This window comes from Syngnathoides biaculeatus, chromosome 23, assembly GCF_019802595.1.
Source record: "Syngnathoides biaculeatus isolate LvHL_M chromosome 23, ASM1980259v1, whole genome shotgun sequence".
Taxonomy (NCBI): Eukaryota; Metazoa; Chordata; class Actinopteri; order Syngnathiformes; family Syngnathidae; genus Syngnathoides; species Syngnathoides biaculeatus.
The window spans coordinates 2,297,428-2,316,104 of record NC_084662.1 but is presented as its reverse complement, the minus strand read 5'-3'; the positions used below and the strand labels follow the sequence as shown (position 1 = coordinate 2,316,104).

Genomic DNA, 18,677 nt, shown 5'->3' with positions numbered 1-18,677 from the left:
CGTCTGACTTTGGTGTGGGCAGCGTGTGATCGATTCCCACTTAGTGATGGTGTAATGTTCCCTGCGACTGACTGGTGACCAATTCAGGGTGTAGTTCACCTTTTGGCTGATGTTAGCTGGGATAGGCTCCAGCACCCCCACTGCCCTTGTGAAGATAAGCGTCATAGACAATGGACAAGAATGTAAGACAAAGACATGCAAACAACCAACCAGAGCTTACACCGATCTGATTGGAGTGATTGTATTGGCTGGTAATTAGCATTTCATGCTGTTGGGCTTTCGTGACATAATTTGCCAATCAATGTTGTAATTGATCTGCTCCGCAGAAGACATTTAATGTGTGTTTCCTTGTGAACATATTAGACCCCCTTGAACTTATCAACCTTTCGCCACATTTCGGGCTTCAAACATGCAGATATAAAATGTTCATTTTTCGTAAAGAATCAGCAACAAGTGGGACACAATCTTGAAGAGGAACGAAATTTATTGGATATTTTATAAGTTTTTAACAAATAAACTGAAAAGTGGAGCGTGGAATATTATTCGGACCCTTTACTTTCAGTTTCAGCAAACTCACTCCAGAAGTTCAGTGAGGATCGCTGAATGATCCAATGTTGACTGATGACGATAAATAGAATCCATCTGTGTGTAATCAAGTCTCTGTATAAATGCACCTGCTCTGTGATGGTCTCAGGGTTCTGTTTAAAATGCAGAGAGCATCATGAAGACCAAGGAACACACCAGGTAGGTCCGAGATACTGTTGTAGAGAAGTTTAAAGCCGGATTTTGGATATCCCAAGCTTTAAACATCTCAAGGAGCACTGTGCAAGCAAACATATTGAAAGGGAAGGAGTATCAGACGACTACAAATCTACCAAGAACCGGCTGTCCCTCTAAACTTTCACCTCGAACAAGGAGAAGACTGATCAGAGATGCAGCCAAGAGGCCAATGATCAGTCTGGATGAATTGCAGAGATCTACATCTGAGGTGGGAGAGTCTGTCCATTGGACAACAATCAGTCGTACACTGCACAAATCTGGCCTTTATGGACTACTGGCAAGAAGAAAGCCATTTCTCAAAGATATCCATAAAAAGTCTTGTTTAAAGTTTGCCACAAGCCACCTGGGAGACACACCAAACGTGGAAGAAATTGCTCTTTTCAGATGAAACCAAAATTTAACTTTTTGGCCACAATGCAAAACCATATGTTTGGCGCAAAAGCAACACAGTTCATCACCCTGAACACACCATCCCCACTGTCAAACATGGTGGTGGCAGCCTCATGGTTTGGCCCTCGTTTTCTTCAGCAGGGACAGGGAAGAAAGTTAAAATTGATGGGAAGATGAATGGACCCAAATACAGGACCATTCTGGAAGAAAACCTGTTGGAGTCTGCAAAACACCTGCGACTGGACTAATCTTCCAAGAGGACAATGATCCAAAACATAAAGCCAACTCTACAATGGAATGATTCACAAATAAATGTTAAAAGTCCAGACCAGAATCAAATAAAAAATCTGTGGGCAGAGCTGAAGACTGCTGTTCACAAATGCTCTCCATCCAACCTCACTGAGCTCGAGCTGTTTTGCAAGGAAGAATGGGCAAGAATTTCAGTCTCTCGGTGTGCAAAACTGATAGAGACATACCCCCAAGTGACTTGCAGCTGTAATTGCAGCAAAAGGTGGCGCTCCAAAGTATTAATACAAGGGGGCTGAATAATATTGCACCCCCCAATTTTCAGGTTTTGATTTGTTAAAAAAGTTTAAAATATCCAATAAATTTCGTTCCACTTGTTGTTGATTCCACATGTTATTTTCTATCTTTGTCTGAAGCCGGAAATGTGGCGAAAGGTTGAAAAGTTCAAGGGGGCCGAATACTTTCACATGGCACTGTATTTGTAGCCAAAGGATGGTTTATTTTTAGCCTTGTTGTGTTTCTTTTAATGTGTTACTATAAATATCTGACACCTGATAGTTATTAACTCTTGATGGTGTGGTACCTATAACAGGGTTACGATACAATAACAAAACCTGGATCAGGCCACAAAACAAATTTGTTCTTACACACTTGTTTGATTCCATATTAAAAGGTTGTTCATCCTTGGCCTGTGGCTTTGTTCAATTTTTTTAAATTTTGGCCCACCGTGAGTTTGAGTTTGACACCCCTGCTCCAAAGTTGGGAAACATGTGTGGGAAAAATATTCAATTGTTGGATGCAATACAAATTGAAATAATTCTGAATCATAATAATACATCACACGAATCACATATCAAGTAAGCCTGCCTGACAGCCAATGTGCCCCATGTGGTGGAAGAAATGAGACTTTACCATATCATAATCCATGATATTACCAGTATTATTTTTACAGGATGTAAAAATGTCATATCAAGATGATATAAAATGGATTGAAAGACAAGTACAAAAATATAAATATGTTCTCGTACACAGGCATAAGCAATAGTTAAGTCACATCTACGAGCAGTGCAGCAGCACGTCATACAAAAATTTTGTAATATACAACAAAAAGAAGAGTTTAAGGCTTGAACACTGTACCATTCGTTTAAAGTTTAAATAAATGATGCACATACAGTGCTTTAACAAAGTATTTGCCCGATCCTGATTTATTTTTTTATATCTATCTCATACAGAGGTGTCAAATAATCAAACCGATTTTAATATCGCTCAGAGACAACTAAAGGAAATACAAAACACATTTTTCAAATGACAATTCAATTTATTAAAGGAAAAATCTGGTGGTTTGGAGTAACAATGTATCCAATAGGTTGTGTAATATGTACTCTATCTTGATAATGTGATATTAAATCCTCTTTCATTTAATAGTGTTTTGAGGAGATTTTTATTGACAATTACAAATTTTCAGGTGCGCCGCCATTTTTACAAGTCACATGACCAACGTGCGCAGATGTGATGTGTTACGTGCCGTTGAAACGCTGGATTACATGGGACACCATTATGCCCAGCGCTGATTTTCTTGGATTTAACCTCATCTGATGAAGAAATAGCAGTATCAGTTGATCGGGAAGACGGAGGAATACTTCCATCTAGATTTGAACCTGTGGCTGTAAATAATGTTGAATATTCGGATGGTTCTTCGGGCGGAATGACGTGCAGTCTGACCAGCGAGCTCCGCCGAGTGGCAGAGCCGTGAGCTGAGCTCCCCTGAGCGGTGAAGCCGTGAGCTCGCACCACTGCGATTTTGTATTTCCTTGGGTAGGTACTGAGTGATATTAAATTTGGTTTGATGATTTGAAACCTTTTTGTGTGATAGATATGCAAAAAAAAAGAAAGAAATCAGGAAGAGGCTCAATACTTTTTCACGGCACTGTAGAGGGAACATGGAGAACAGCAACAACCATCTTTAGTTCTCACATTCTCAGTGTTACTACATGGGAATTGGACCCACGGTGGCTGCGAAGAAGTGAGCCAAGTGAAACACTAGGTCAAGGGTCACAAATATGGTGCTAGCTTGCAGTACTTTTCTTAAGAATAGCTCAGCTGTGAGATGCATCAATTTTGTTTTGTTTTGCTTTCTTTTCTCAAAAGACATGTTCCACCACTTTTTTAAAATTCTGTTCAGCTGCATGGTCTTGTACAATGGTGGATCTTTTTGCCTTTGTGCTTGGACACTTTTTATGTGCAAAGGGGGATTTTGAAATACTTCCTCTTCTTTTCCTTTCGGCTTGTCCCGTTAGGGGTCGCCACAAGTGTGTCATCTTTTTCCATCTAAGCCTACCTCTTGTATCATCCTCTCAAACACCAACTGCACTCATGTCTTCCTTCACAACATCCATCAACTTTGTCTTTGGTCTTCCTTTCACTCTTTTGCCTGGCAGCTCCATCCTCAGCACTCTTCTACCAATATACTAACTTTTTCGCCTCTGGACATGTCCAAACCATCGGAGTCTGCTCCCTCGAACCTTTTCTCCAAAACATCCAACTTTGGGTGTCCTTCTAACGAGCTCATTTCTAATCCTATCCAACCTGCTCACTCCTAGAGAGAATCTCAACATCTTCATTTCTGCCACCTCGACTTCTGCTTCCTGTTGTCTCTTCAGTGCCACCGTCTCTAACCCATAGCTCTTGGACAGCCTCACCACTGTTTTATAAACTTTGCCCTTCATCCTAACAGAGATTCTTGTGTTACATAACACACCAGATACCTTCCACCAGCTATTCCAACCTGCTTGGACCCGTTTCTTCACTTCTTTAACACACTCATCATTGGTCTGGATTGTTGACCCCAAATATTTGAAGTCGTCCACCCTCACGATCTCTTCTCCCTGGAGGCTCACTCTTCCCCCTCCACCTTTCTCATTCATGCACATACAGTATGTTCTGTTTTACTTTGGCTGATCTTCATTCCTCTTCTTTCCAGTGCATGCCTCCATCTTTCTAATTGTTCCTCCATCTGCTCGCTGCTTTCACTGCAAATCACAACATCATCTGCAAACATTATGGTCCAAGGGGATTCCAGTCTAACCTCATCTGTCAGCCTGTCCATTACCACAGCAAACAGGAAGGGCCTCAGAGCTGATCCCTGATGCGGTCCCAGCTCCATATTAAATTATTCTCTTTTTCTCTATTATTCTCTTACACCTATGGCACACCTCACCATTGTTCTGCTGCCATCATATATGATCTGTAATATTCTAACATATTTCTCCCCCACACCAGACTTACGCATGCAGTACCATAGTTCTTCTCTTGGTACTCTGTCATAGCCATCCTCCAGATCAGGGGTCTCAAACTCAATTTAACTTGGGGCCGCTGAAGGTGGAGTCTGGCTGGCACACAGACTTCTCAAATATCTTGTTTTAAACACAAAATAAGATGAAGGATGCTGGTGTTTACAACATGTGTGTTTAAAAAACAACAACAACAACAAAAAAACACTCTCCTTAACAACACTGGTGTAACTTTCTCATTGAAAATTGTTTCTCTGTTTGCATCAAGCCCGGTTGATGTCACACGCCTGATAGCCAGTTCTGCTCCACACGCAACACTGTAAAAGTGCCATCCATATAAAACTCAAGGGCCACACTACCATTATACTTTCTTATTAAGGTGGGGGCCGCAAAATATCATCTTACGGAGTGCATGTTTGAGACCCCTGATCTAGATCCACAAAGACACAATGTAGCACCTTCTGACCTTCTCTGTACTTTTCCACAAGCATCCTGAAGCCAAATTATGCGTCTGTGGTACTCTTTCAAGGCATGAAACCATTCTGTTGCTCGCAAATATTTACTTCTGTCCTGAGTCTTGGCTCCACTCCTCTTTCCCATAGCTTCATTGTGTAGTTCAACTCTATTCCTCTATATTTCCCACAGCTCTGCAGATCGCCCATGTTGTTAAAAATGGGAACTAACGCCCACTAGTTATTCTGTTGAATAAGGTGGTCAAAAACTCCACAGCCACCTCTCTTTCTTCCATACCTCCACAGGTATGTCATCAGAACCAACTGCCTTTCCATTTTTCATCTTTTGTAGTGCCTTTTAACTTCCCCCTTACTAGTCATTGCCACTTCCTGGTCCTTCACACTTGCCTCTTCTATTCTTCATTCCCTCTCATTTTCTTCATTCAACTTCTCTAAGATTTTTTTCCATTTATTTAGCACATTACTGGCACCAGTCAACACATTTCCATCTGTTTTAAAACATTTCTGATACCTCGCTCAGGAGTTCGGTATCAAATTTTAATAGGATCGTTGGAGATAGGCACTCAGAAATGAAGACAAGACACACTTCTGGCTACCAACAATTGGCACTTTATTGGTCCCACACAGAAATGGTAACACAAGCACAAGCACAAATCACGTGGTATGAAGCTAAGTAATATCCAACCAGCTCTTAGAAGAATATCCAGCTCTTACCGTGCGCCAATAGGAGGGAGAGCCAACACTCCAGGTAGAGCGAGCTTCAATACCGGCTGGGCGTCCGTACGCAACCCGCAGCAGACTCTATCGTGAGTATCCAAAGTTCTCCTTTTATACTCTAAGCGTGTGCGGAAGGAGGGGTGAGTGGCCAATTCAGCCCCCCTGACACTATTCTTTGTTACCAACAGATGGCGTTGCACGACCTCATATGTTATGTTGAAACATCCTTTTATGATTTCGCTGGTTATACAGAGCTATTGCGAACATATACGAAGCTATTGCGAAACATATACGAAGCTATTGCGAAACATCTTTTAAATATGGAAAAACAACACAATAAAATTATTCTTACTTCACCATCTCTATCCTTAATCATCCTTACCTTCTGCACATCCTTCCCATCTCCATCCCTATGTCTGGCCAACCTGTAAAGATCCTTTTCTCCTTCATTCGTGTCCAACCTTGTGTACATGTCTTCATATGCCTCTTCTTTAGCCTTTGCCACCTCTACCTTTGTCCTAGATCGCATCTCGATGTACTCCTTTCGCCTCTCCTCAGTCATCTCAGTGTCCCACTTCTTTGCTAATCTCTTTCCTTGTATGACTCCCTGTATTTTGGGGTTCCACCACTAACCTCCCCTTTCCTACCAGAAGACACACCAAGTACTCTCCTGCCTGTTTCTCTGATCACCTTGGCTGTAGTAGTCCAGTCTTCCAGAAGCTCCTTCTGTCCCACAACATTCTTTCTCAGCTTCCACTACATGGTTCTCTGCTCTACCTTTGTCTTCTTAATCTTCCTACCCCCCACCAGAGTCATCCTACACACCACAATCCTGTGCTGTCGAGCTACACTCTCCCCTACTACTACCTTACAGTCAGTAACTGCCTTCAGATTACATTGTATGCGCAAAATATAATCTACCTGCATGCTTCTACCTTACTTACCCATACACTTATTCATTGCCCCGGTTTCCTTCACCAACATGTCCATTACAATCTGCACCAATCATAACTCTCTCTCTGTCTGGGATGCTCAGAACTACTGAATTCTCTTTCAACTCTAAATCACATCCTACCTCTGGGGCCTAGGTGCTAATCACATTTTAATATAACACCCTCAATTTCAAATTTCAGCCTCATCCCTCGATCTGATACAGGCCCTAGGAAAAACATCAATTTTTACTCCCTAAATAATTGATATACCCAGTCAGAATAGAAAAGTTTGGATTTTGGTGCGCAGGATTCTTTGATTTAGTTGTTACAGGTATTATTGATAATGACCAGTTGATAGCATATATCCCACCACTTAAAAGTGGCCTGCATCCTACTTTTTGGGTAGTATTCCTTTTTAAATCACACATGCATCCATGGCAGCAGGATGGATAACTGGATAGAGCAGGGCTCAGCAACCTTTTTTAGGCTGAGGGCTACTTCGTGAGCACCGATCATATGAAGGGGACCTGTATGCGGCAATTTCTGACTCCGTTCAAAAACACATGCATAAAATATTTTTGTTTTAATTCATTGTAGTAAATGACATTACAGGTATTTTACAATTTTAATTCACATGAGCAAGTTAGATTCAGAATATAAAGCACAAATAATAGTAGCAATTTGTGGCCTATGGTATTTTTAGAACATACTCGTGGGCGCCTTATATGGTCCTTGCGTGCTACCATTCGCCCGCGGGCACCGTGTTGGTGACCCCTTGGTTATAGCATCTGCCTGTGGGGAGTTGGCATTTTCTTCCTGTGCCTGTGTGGGCTTTCTCTGGGCACTTCTGTTTCCTCCTCCCACATGCCAAAAGCATGCATACTAGGTTAATTGAAGACTCCAAATTGACCGTAGGTGTGAAAGTGAGTGTGAATGGTTGTTTGTTTAGATGTACAATGTGATTGTCTGGCAACCAGTTTGGGTTCTACCCCACCTTGTGCCCAAAGAGAGCTGGGATAGGCTCCAACAGTACTTCAACCCTTGTAAGGATAAATGGCTCAGAAAGTGGATGGATGGAGCTATGTCCATGTAAATTTGGCAATCCAAAAACTAAAACGACTATAGTTCAAAGGTATATTTTGGGCGTTTGACCAAACCAAACCATTCGTTGATACAAGCTTTGGAATGACGAAGAGATTATGATTTCCCCACAAATATTTTGACCCATCACAGTCACCCATAATTACTACGGGTCAGTGACCATATCAGAATTCACTAACACAACTTCGTCAACCCATGTTAAGATAGTCCGTATTGAGTGACTCAAGTCTAAAATCGAAAGAAAAAAAAAACCTAGAAAATGCAAGAATGTTGCAAGAGAAGTTGAACATGAATGCTGAGAAATTCTGTCAAAAATAAATTAATTATACTTGTTCATGGACAGGACTGTGTGTAGCATTGGCGATAACAGAATAATTTGACTATAGGCTAAGTAAGTGTACTTTTCAAATTTCCCCAGAGCAAGATCGTATTCCTGTGATGAGAGGCCAGTGGTTTATTGATGCAACATGGCTTCCTTTGGAGGAGGATGAGAGTGACATGATTGAGCAAGAGCATCTTGCCCATTTCCGGGGTCAACAAATGTGGGATACCTATGAAATGGAGGTAGTGACCACCACAGTAGACAGCAAAGATGGTAAGAAAGGAAACACAATGTACGTATGTGTAGAATCAAGCGATGACGTATACAATGGCATGAAAAAATATTTGCCCCGTTGTCAAATTCTTATTTTTTGTCATTGTTTCCACTCATTGTTTAAGATCATAGAACAAATGTAAATAACAGACAAAGATAACCCAAGTAAACATAAAATTCTGTTTTTAAATGGGGATTTTAATTATAAAGGAAAAACAAAAAAAATTAGGCTTCTTGGCCTTATGTTAAATAATTTCCCCAGTTAAACTTTGAATTAACTGTGACTAACCTTTTGTAAAGCTTACTTCATTTTCACTGACCACAGCCGAAACTATCTCCACACCTGTTCTGTACGACAAAATGAAGCTTGCCAAAATAGTTTTAAAAAAGATGCAGTAATATGCCATAGTTCCCCCCAAAATCCGAGAAGAGAGAAGTACTGGAAAGGGATTTATGTCTGTCAGCCGTGATGTTGCTGAGCTTGCCAAACCCATTTTGTAAAGCTTTAGGATTTCGCAAAAAATGGTAAGAGCTATTGTCCACAAATGGAGAAGAAATGGATGTGGATGTGGGTGTGCTCTATTATTGGCTACAAGAGCAAGACAGGTGTGGGAGGGGTCTTGTGGGTGATTTGGCTGTGACAGATGTGGCTGAGTTGGGCAACTTAAGGAGGAGTACTTTGGCAGCCGCCTTGGATTTGATTCACCAGGGACTTAAAGGTCAGCAGCTTCCCTCAGTTTCTTGTAATTTTTTGTTTTGTGTTTGTTATGACCAGTCTGCTTTGCTTTGAAAAGTAAATAAACGCTTTATATGCTCACAATTCATCTGTCCGTGCGGAGTGACCCCACAAATATACGAGCAACGCTGGTACACTGGCACTCAATGTGGGGCAGCACCGCAATGACAGATCCACAGGAGCACACTAGTGACAGCTTTGGCGGAAATGTAGGGCGAAATCACTGCAATGCACTGGGCACAGTGAGTATGCGACAGCTGGAATTGCTGAAGGGCAAGAAGGAGGGGCAGACCCAACTGCTGGAAAGACTGCTTTCCTGGTTGGAGGTGGGGCTGACCACCCCCACTTCTTCCTCACTGCCTGAAATTACTCTTCACAAGATGGTGTTGACCGACAACCCGCAGGCTTTCCTTGAGATGTTTGAGGCGTAGGTGGTTGCTAGCGGCTGACCATCAGGATAATGGGCCCTGCGTTTTCTCCCTTGCTCTTGGGGAGGTGCAGACTGCATCACTCAGTCTACCAGCCTCTTCATGGGAGAGGTTAAAGGAGGTGAAGGGAGCTGTCCACAACCGCATTGGCTACACTACTGAAGATCACCGGCGTTTGTTTAGGGCCACCAGGTTGGAGGCCAGGTACCGGGATGCGGCAACGAGATGGCTGCAGCCAGAGGAGTTCACTCGAGAGAGGTGAATGCTGGAGATGATCGTGTTGGAGCAGTTACTCGAGGGTCTTCCGACAGGGATATCAAAGTGCTGCACTGCCACCAGCCCATGGATTTTAGATATTAAGAGTTTTGATAGAGATTCGTCATAAGGGGAAAAATAAGATTATTGTAGTGGTTATTTCCCGCCTGACACACCCTTTCTTCAATTGAGGCGCTGACTGGCCAGGGTTTGATCGGCTAGTGGTGCAATGTGTTGGAATGTGTTCACAATCAAGTCATGCGATACAAGAACGGTGCTAAGTGGGGATGTGAGATCTTCTGACACTACAGAGGGACATGGGTAACTGGCGGTGAACTCACAAGACTCTTCGTTAGTTCCTGCACTACATCGCATGGAAGTTTTTTCGCTCAAGACGTCTCACTACGATATTCTAAACCAGGGGTGCTCAATGCATTGAATGGGATTGATGGGTAGATCAGATGACAATGTGTGACAAACAAAAGTGCAATCTTGTTCTGAATTCCAGTTGGTGAATAAACTGGCTGTCCCAAGAGTGCCTTTGTGCCCATTACCACTCATTGAAGTCTCATTTGAATGCATTGACATGGCTCTCTTTGGGCTTGTTACCAAAGTGCTTGGGGACATAGATTTGTGTTAGTCCTAGTGGATTACATAACTCAGTACCCTGAAAAAGTGGCCCTATGAACCATCTCTGCATAGAGTGCGGCACAGTTGCTTTTCCAGGTTATATCTCGGTTTGGGATCCCAAAAGACATCTTAACTGACCAAGGGACCTTGTTTGTGTCTCGTAGAGTACAGGAACTTTAGTTTATTGGGCATGAAGTCACTTGGGACTGTGTGTATCAGCCGCAGACAGGTGACCTTGTCCAGCATCTGAAAAAAGCTTTAAAAGCCATCATACATACACTTTGACATGAGAATGTCAACAACTAGATTAAATGGCTAGATACTTTGTTTGTGTTGCGGTAGGTACCCCAGGCCTACATATGCTTCCCTGCCTATGAACTATGTTTGGCAGAAAGCCACATGGTATTCTGGACTTCCTCAAAGAAAACTGAGGACGGTTTAAGGCCAGGCAAAAACGAAGTTCAATACGATCTGGACCTCCTAGCAAAACTCACCACACTTGGACTGTTGTCACGGGGAGAATTTGCTCAGGGCCCAGAAGCGTTATCAGTACCTGTTCAACAAGGGATTTAAGCTCAGGCAATTTACACCGGGCTTCTGGTATTGCTTCCTTTCTCCACCTCTAAATTACTCACAAACTGGCAGACACTTTTTGTGGCTACAAAATGGGTGGGAGATGTTGAATATTAAGTGCATTCCAACAGGTAGGGGCAACTCAGATTTACCACCTCCCGAGAGCATGGCTGGAGGTGGTACCCACCTTGCTGGTGTCTGTAGGGAAGGAAAGACGATTTAGAACCTGAGGTCCCAAAGTCCACCAATCCTACTTTACTCCTTTGTGATAACCATCCCACACCACCTCGGCAAGTGGACGTGGCCTGCTAGCAAAGCTGTTGTGCGAACGTGTTCTTGGTTCATTGGCATAGTTCTACACACTGTGTTGCGTCACCTGCAACACCCGCATAGCTACGCTAGAATGCTCTTTGTGTTTTATTGCTCGTCCTTTGACACAATCATTCCAAACATTCTGATTATTAAACTGGCCATCTTGTGCCTCCCTCCTCTCACATGCACTTGGATCAAGGACTTCTCGGCTTATAGACCCCAGACTGTGAGAATTGGCTGCCACCGTTACACTGAGCACTGGCTCACCAAAGAGTTGCGTGCTACGCCCCCTCCTGTACTGTCTCTACACCTTCGACTGCAGCCCAGTCCACAAAAATAACACAATCAAATTCACTGACGAAACCACAGTCTGTCTGATCGCAAAGGGAAACGAGGCACCCTACAGAGAGGACGTCCAGAACCTCACAACCTGGTGCACAGAAAACAATCTAGCACAGAACAGACACTATGGAGATCATTGTGGACTTCAGGAGGGACAAAACTGAACCGGCTCTGCTTTTCATCAACTGCAGATGTGTGAAGAGAGTCCTCACATTCAGGTTCCTGTGAGTCCTGATTTCTGACGACCTCTCCTGGGCAGATATCATCCCAGCAGTCATCAAAAGAGTCTCCACTTTCTGAGAATTCTCAGGAAAAACAACCTGGACACAAAGTTGCAGCAGGCCTTTTAACCCTTATTTATCAAGAGCCTGCTGACACACTGTTTCTCCCTTTGGTATGGGAGCTGCACTGAGGAAGACATAGCAAGGCTTCAGAGGACAATAACAGAAACACAGGTCGTTGGCTGCCCTCCAACAGAGCCTGGTCTAGCCCCTTTGTTCTTGTAGTTAAGAAAGATGGTTGTATTTTGTTCTCCATGGACTATTGTAAGGTAAATTAAGTTTCAAAGGTTGATGTCTAACCAGTGCTCCAAGTTGACGAACCCGTGGACCAGCTAGGCACTGCTTGCTTTTTCTACAACACTGAATTTAACCAAGGGCTCCTGGCATATTTCATTGTGGAAAAAAAATGTCCTTCTCACTCCGTATGGTTCGTATCAATTGACCCCTCCGTAGAAATTGCGCAATCCGCGTCACTGACCAATCAGAGGCCAGAGATCTGCATAAACCACGCACTTTTTTTTGGACCCGCAGTTTTTTCAGACAACGCCGAATGGTCCAGTATAGCTTCTGTAGGCGTTTTGTTGCGTATTTGGGTTCTTTAACAATAGATATGGTTAAGAGGTGTAGTCACGGACTTTATAATAGTAACGACAGGTATCCTGAAAGTCTAGTTGGTGGAACAGATATGTTTGCACGAAGGTATGCCGTATACTTGATTTTCAATACATGTCTCATATAAATGAATTAGCAGTTCTTCGCTTGCATAACATAGCTAAGTGTGAATGATTGACACACTTGATCTGTGTTGAGCGATATTTTGCGATGATCTGACTGCACAAACTTGTCCTTTTGTTCGCGGCTAATTAGCTAAGCTAAACCAGACTAGCAGTCCGAAAAGCCTTCAATGTGCACCGAGACACCAAGACTGAAGGAAGGATGTTTGAGCACACTAAAGTAGTGATTGTCGTACTCAGTCAGGACTTACGTAGGTTCGGCACTAATTCAAGAATAATTATTGAGGGGAGCGCGTGACGTTACACAAAGAAAACGAGAGAAACAACTCGTAAATCAAGCCTCGCCTTCTTTTCCTTTTGTTGTTGCCTACACAAACAACGTGATAATCCACAGCAACAGTTAGGCAGAGCATATTTGGCATGTGGCAGCAGTGCTCGAATCATCGAGACAAGCTGGGCTCAGCGTCAACCTGAAGATGTATGCTGTTGAACGGAGGGAGGGATGGTATCTGGGATACAACTTGGGTGTCGGGCAGCTGTGGCCCCAGGTAGATAAGACTGCAGCAAATGCAACCTATTCAAGGGTTGGGTTCATTTCCAACTTCACAGACTTCACCAGCCCCCTGATTGACCTCACCCGAAAGGGTGCCTCAGATCCAGTCCAGTGGACGTAAAAGTACCAGTGGCCACTTGAAAGTGAAATGACCTCTTTGGGGAGCCTCTTGTCCCCATGCGTAATTACTGTTTCTCTTTTAATTCACTGTCTGATACATCAAAATGGGCTGTTTTGTCAAACTAGGTACAAGAGATGGACCATCAAGTTCTTTATTTCAGCAGAAAGCTCTCCAAGAGTGAATCGAGTTATAGTACCATGGAGAAAGAGTTTTTGGGTATTCGGTGGACAGTTGGTACTCTGCAATATTACCTGCTGGGGCAACGATCGCCCTTTAATCTTACTGAGCTGGGCAAGCTAAAGAAGAAGACTTTGGCATTTGCATTTGATTCACCAGGGACTTGAAGGTCAGCTACTTCCCTCACAGGTTGTGGGGACTATTTGTTTTGTGTTCGGTGATAGGCAGTCTGCCTTCGCTGTGAAGAACAAATAAAAGGTTTGTCTGCTAACAGCTCATCGGTGTGTAAGTGCTATATATATATATATATATATATATATATATATATATATATATATATATATATATATATATATATATATATATTTTTTTTTTTTTTCAATATTTTGGGGAATAGTTTAATTTGAACTGGCTGTTGATAACCACGTCTCTTTCTGTCAGCTATTCACAGTTTGAAGCTGAGCCGCAGCCATGTTGACTGGCAGAGTGTGGATTTGGTCTACCTGTACAGTGATGCTACCACATCGAAGATTGCACGAACTGTCACTCAGAAACTGGGCTTTTCTAAAGGTGCACATCAAATCTTGTAATATATGTTTGTAGATGACCACCAAATGCATCATGTCAGATATTGTAATTTTTCCTGGCAAACTGTCTCACCCACTTGGAAAATGCAATTAAGATTAGTAAGAAGTCTCATTGTATGTTCGTGTTTCTAGTATCAATGTTTGTAGGATACAGCCTCTGAACCTCATGTGTACTCTTGTAACCACAGCTTCAAGCAGTGGAACACGTCTCCACCGAGGGTATGTGGAGGAGGCAGCTCCTGAGGACACCCCACCTGAAACTACCCACATTGTGTTTGTGGTGCATGGCATTGGTCAGAAGATGGACCAGGGTCGCATTATTCGGAACACTAGCATGTAAGACAATTGATGGGAAGTCAGTACAGTTTTCAATCAAGTTTATTGTTGACAGTAACACTCTGTTGGTAGGATGAGAGATGCTGCCAGAAAGATGGAGGAGAAGCACTTTCCTAGTCGCACCACAGAGCATGTTGAGTTTCTTCCTGTTGAATGGCGGTCGAAACTGGCTCTTGATGGAGGTATGCTGCACCTTTGTCACTCAACCATTCAAGACAAAAGCTAGTAGCAAACAGATTGTGTTGGCATTAGATTCAGGGACATTACAATATATGTCGGTAACAATGATATTGTTAGTCACTACTCATTGTTTATACATGTCCAAAGGCCATAGCGAAATAATGAAATTGGCTATGCAGTTGACATAATGCTGCAAGATGCCACTTTTATCCCTGTGGACCCCTCAGTTATGTGCTTGTAGTATTGTCTATGTTTTTTGTGTTTTTTGTTCATCTTTGAAGACATTACGGAACTCATTCGGACAGAATCTATACTCCTTATCACCTTGTGCTTTAAGGAGATTTGGCTTTTTGAGGGTGTCCCTTAATGCCACCATCATGTTTTATTTAGAGTCACTGCTTTTAAAGTGTAAGCATTTCTACTCTCCTTGTGAGTTTGCATTTTTCATTCTTGCTAACGTTTATTTTCTGCCTCAAGATAACATAAGTACCGCACTGTAGGGATTTGCGAGTTTGGACCCTACGCGTGTTCACGGCTCAAGGAAGAGATGACCAATGTTTAGACAAGTTAATAGCAAATGGATTTATTACAAAGGAATGTGCAATACAGACGTCCGGGTCTTATCTAGGTGTCTGCCGCACACGAGACGTGTGCCTTCTGGCAGGATAGCCTAAAGAAGAAGTCAAAAGCTGCCCGGTAATGCAAGGTTTTTATATGTATGGGTCCATGTAAAAGTTGCTGCCTCCCCCAAATCTGCTCTTCAGCCGGGATAGTAACTTTCCGCTCCTTATCTGGTGTTGTTCGTCTCCACGGTAACGCTTGGGCGAGGAGGATGTCATCAGATGGTTTTCTGCGTACAAAGATCAAGGACAGCCGCCGTGCTGCACAACTCATCTTTCTCTGATTAGCAGATGGTCAACGCCTTATCTGTTGATTAAATGTATAAGGTCATATTTAAGCAAATAATGAAAGTACAATAAAAGTAAAACTGTCTTTAGCACTTATAACGGTCACTGAACAAGTAACATTATTTCTAAAAAATAATGCGCAAATTTTTCAAAAATATTTTCAAAAACATTATAGAGCGCATTATATTTAGGTATGGATGAAAAATAAAAAATACAATCACATTGTATAGTTGTATACAGGTACACAGAGTGATAAAAAAATGCATATGCTATTCGTTGTCTTATGTGACACATTTATACATATTACGGTAATGTGCGCCTCCAAACTGAGCTCTCTGAGCACCTCGGGGAGCCCATGGGGAATACAGTGAAAAAGTGGAGCAACAAAGCAAAGATAGTACTTAAAATCTGTCTAAATTGCACAGATTGGAGTGTTTTTGAAAATTCAGCTTAAAGCCTGGCTGCATATACAGACACTGTCACATCATAAATCAGTTTCTGTGAAGAGATGTGTGGACTAAATAAGTAATTTTGCATGTTCATGAACAACCAGCTGTGGTTCACTGCCAAATTTAAGCATCTTCGCCAGGCTAAAGATGATGCATATTGAATTGGGTCTCGGCCCCTTTGTAATTATGCTTGAAACCAGCTAACTAAAAAAAATAACATTGCAAAGAGAAACTATCCATTGAAGTGAGAAAAACAGTTTACGACTAAAAACTGTCTGACATGCATTACAATCACTAACCAATTACAAGCGATCAACCCCTAAACTGAGAAAAAACATCTTTGAGACCTTCCAGTTCCTGGAAATTACAGTCTCTCGGGACATGAAGTGGAGACTAACATCAACTCCATCCTCAAAAAGGACCAGCAAAGGATGTACTTCCTGCTTTTTCTGATGAGGCATGGCCTGGGACAGGATCTGTTGAAGCAGTTCTGCACAAATGCTCGAATCAGTCTTGTTCATCCATCACTGACTGCAACAATCAAAACAGCTGAAAAGATTGTCGATAAACCCTACTGACCCATGAGGACTTGCACGCTCCCATAACTGAGAGAATAGCGTGAAAAAATTTCTTGGACTCACCACATCCCTGTCGCCACCTCTTCTAACTCCTTCCCTCAAATAGGCAATGCCAAACAATAGCAACTAAAACAAGCAGACTTTCCAACAGCTTCGTCCCTCTTGCCAGTAACTTCTTAAACAGTTCATTTACAATTCCTTTGCAACATGCTGCCAATTTTTTGTCTTGAGTTTTTGTCACATTTCTGTCAGGCCAATTATACATTAGTTTTGCACTAATTGTAGTAGTCTCATCGCGCTACACAAGTTGCATCTCTGTTGTTGACCAAATTTCTAGTTTTTTTTACATGCTTGGCAAATAAATATGACTTATTTTGCTTAAAAAAAAAGTATAAATGACACTGTTCAAATTCCAGGTTTATGTGATGTGAAAAGTGACAAATAACCTGTAATTGTCATGAGTAAGGCCTGGCCACTGCCATGAGGGCGTGCCCAGGCCACTGCTCTGGGCGGGGCCAACTTTGACACTTGTCACAGCTGTTTCGCATTCGGCACTCTAATTGACTAGGCATTTAAGTTTGGAATTTGTCACTGGCATTTGCCAGTTTGTTGCGTTACATTTACTTCAAGTTGGATTCTCCACTATTGAGAGTAAGTCTACTGTAGAGCTATTCTTGTCACAGCGAGTAGGTGCCCTTTTGTTCATCCACGTCTTGTTAAGTTCTTAGGTTGCTCTTTAGTCATCGGACATCGTTTCATGTTTTTGGATCCCGTCTTTAGTGTAGCATTTTTGTGCCTCTGCCTTCTTGGACTGCTTAAACTGTGTTTCAACCTGTTTTGGAATAAACCCCACTCTGAAAATTATGTCGTTGCCTGCAACACATGCATTTGGGTCTGCCACCGTGCCGCTGGTCCATGACAGAACGACTGGCCAGCACAGGACCCAGCAGGGAATAGGTGGAGTCGCCGGCTATGCCGCCAGTCACGTCGCCTGCCTGAGGACAAAGCATCTCCTATCCAGGAGGGCTCCGTGATGTTGTCCTCGCCCACCGCGGCCCTGCAGCACCCGGGAGCCCTGATTCTGTTCCAAACACGACCAGGTCGCCACCAAATATTTTCTTGGACTCAGATTTTTCGGGTTATGAGGAAGGCCTAAATTTACATGACCGGCTGCCTGATTCTTAATCGGACAATGTTCACGTCGCGGTGGCGACAGACCTGCTGCCGAGCCACGCCCACGTTGGCGTGGAGAACGAGTCACCGCCAAGTTACGCTCACGTCACGGTGGCGACCGAGCTGATGCCGAGCCATGACCGCGCTGCGGTGATGACCGAGCCGCAGCCAAGCCGTTCCCACTTGTCGGTGGCAGCCGAGCCACGCTCACGCCCCGACAGCGGTTCGCCACCGTGCCATGGGCGTGGCTCGGGCCCCGGCCGTCCGATGACTACATCCACGCCTCGACGGCAACTGATCCTCAGCTGCCTGACGACCACGCTTCAGCAGCGACCGATCCTCGGTCGCTCAATGACCACGTCCACGCTTCAGCAGCGACCCTTCCTCGGCCGCCTCACGTTCCTGTCCCGGTGGCGACAACAACTTCACGGCCGCCTCTCGTTCCTGTGCCGGTGGCGGTGATGACTTCACAGCCGCCTCATGTTCCTGTTTTGACAGTGACGAGTCCACGTCCGCCTTACATTCCTGTTTTGACGGCGACCAGTCCCCACCCACCTCACGTTCCTGTTTCAACGGCGACCGGTCCCCGGCCGCCTACCGCTCCTGTTTTGCTTGACCGATTCCTGGCCGCCTGATGATCATGCCTTGATGGCGACCAATCCTCGGCCATCTTCCGCTCCTGTTTCCGCGGCGACCGATTCCCTGCCACTTGGTGACCACGTCTGGATAGCAACCGATTCCCGGTCGCCCTCCGCTCCTGTTTTTGGTGGCGACCAATCTCCAACCGCCTGATGACTACG

The 18,677-nt window shown here is 43.5% G+C and overlaps 1 protein-coding gene across 3 annotated transcripts in view; it reads left to right on the top strand.

Annotated features, from left to right (window-relative positions):
- The window catches only part of ddhd1b (DDHD domain containing 1b), an 85,568-nt gene that overhangs the window by 2,976 nt on the left and 63,915 nt on the right, over positions 1-18,677 (top strand). For all 3 annotated transcript variants that reach the window (XM_061811463.1, XM_061811462.1, XM_061811464.1), the window contains exons 2-5: positions 8,348-8,524; positions 14,108-14,236; positions 14,442-14,589; positions 14,662-14,771. In XM_061811463.1, the coding sequence (XP_061667447.1) occupies positions 8,348-8,524; positions 14,108-14,236; positions 14,442-14,589; positions 14,662-14,771 (564 nt within the window). The remainder of the gene's footprint in view (positions 1-8,347; positions 8,525-14,107; positions 14,237-14,441; positions 14,590-14,661; positions 14,772-18,677) is intronic.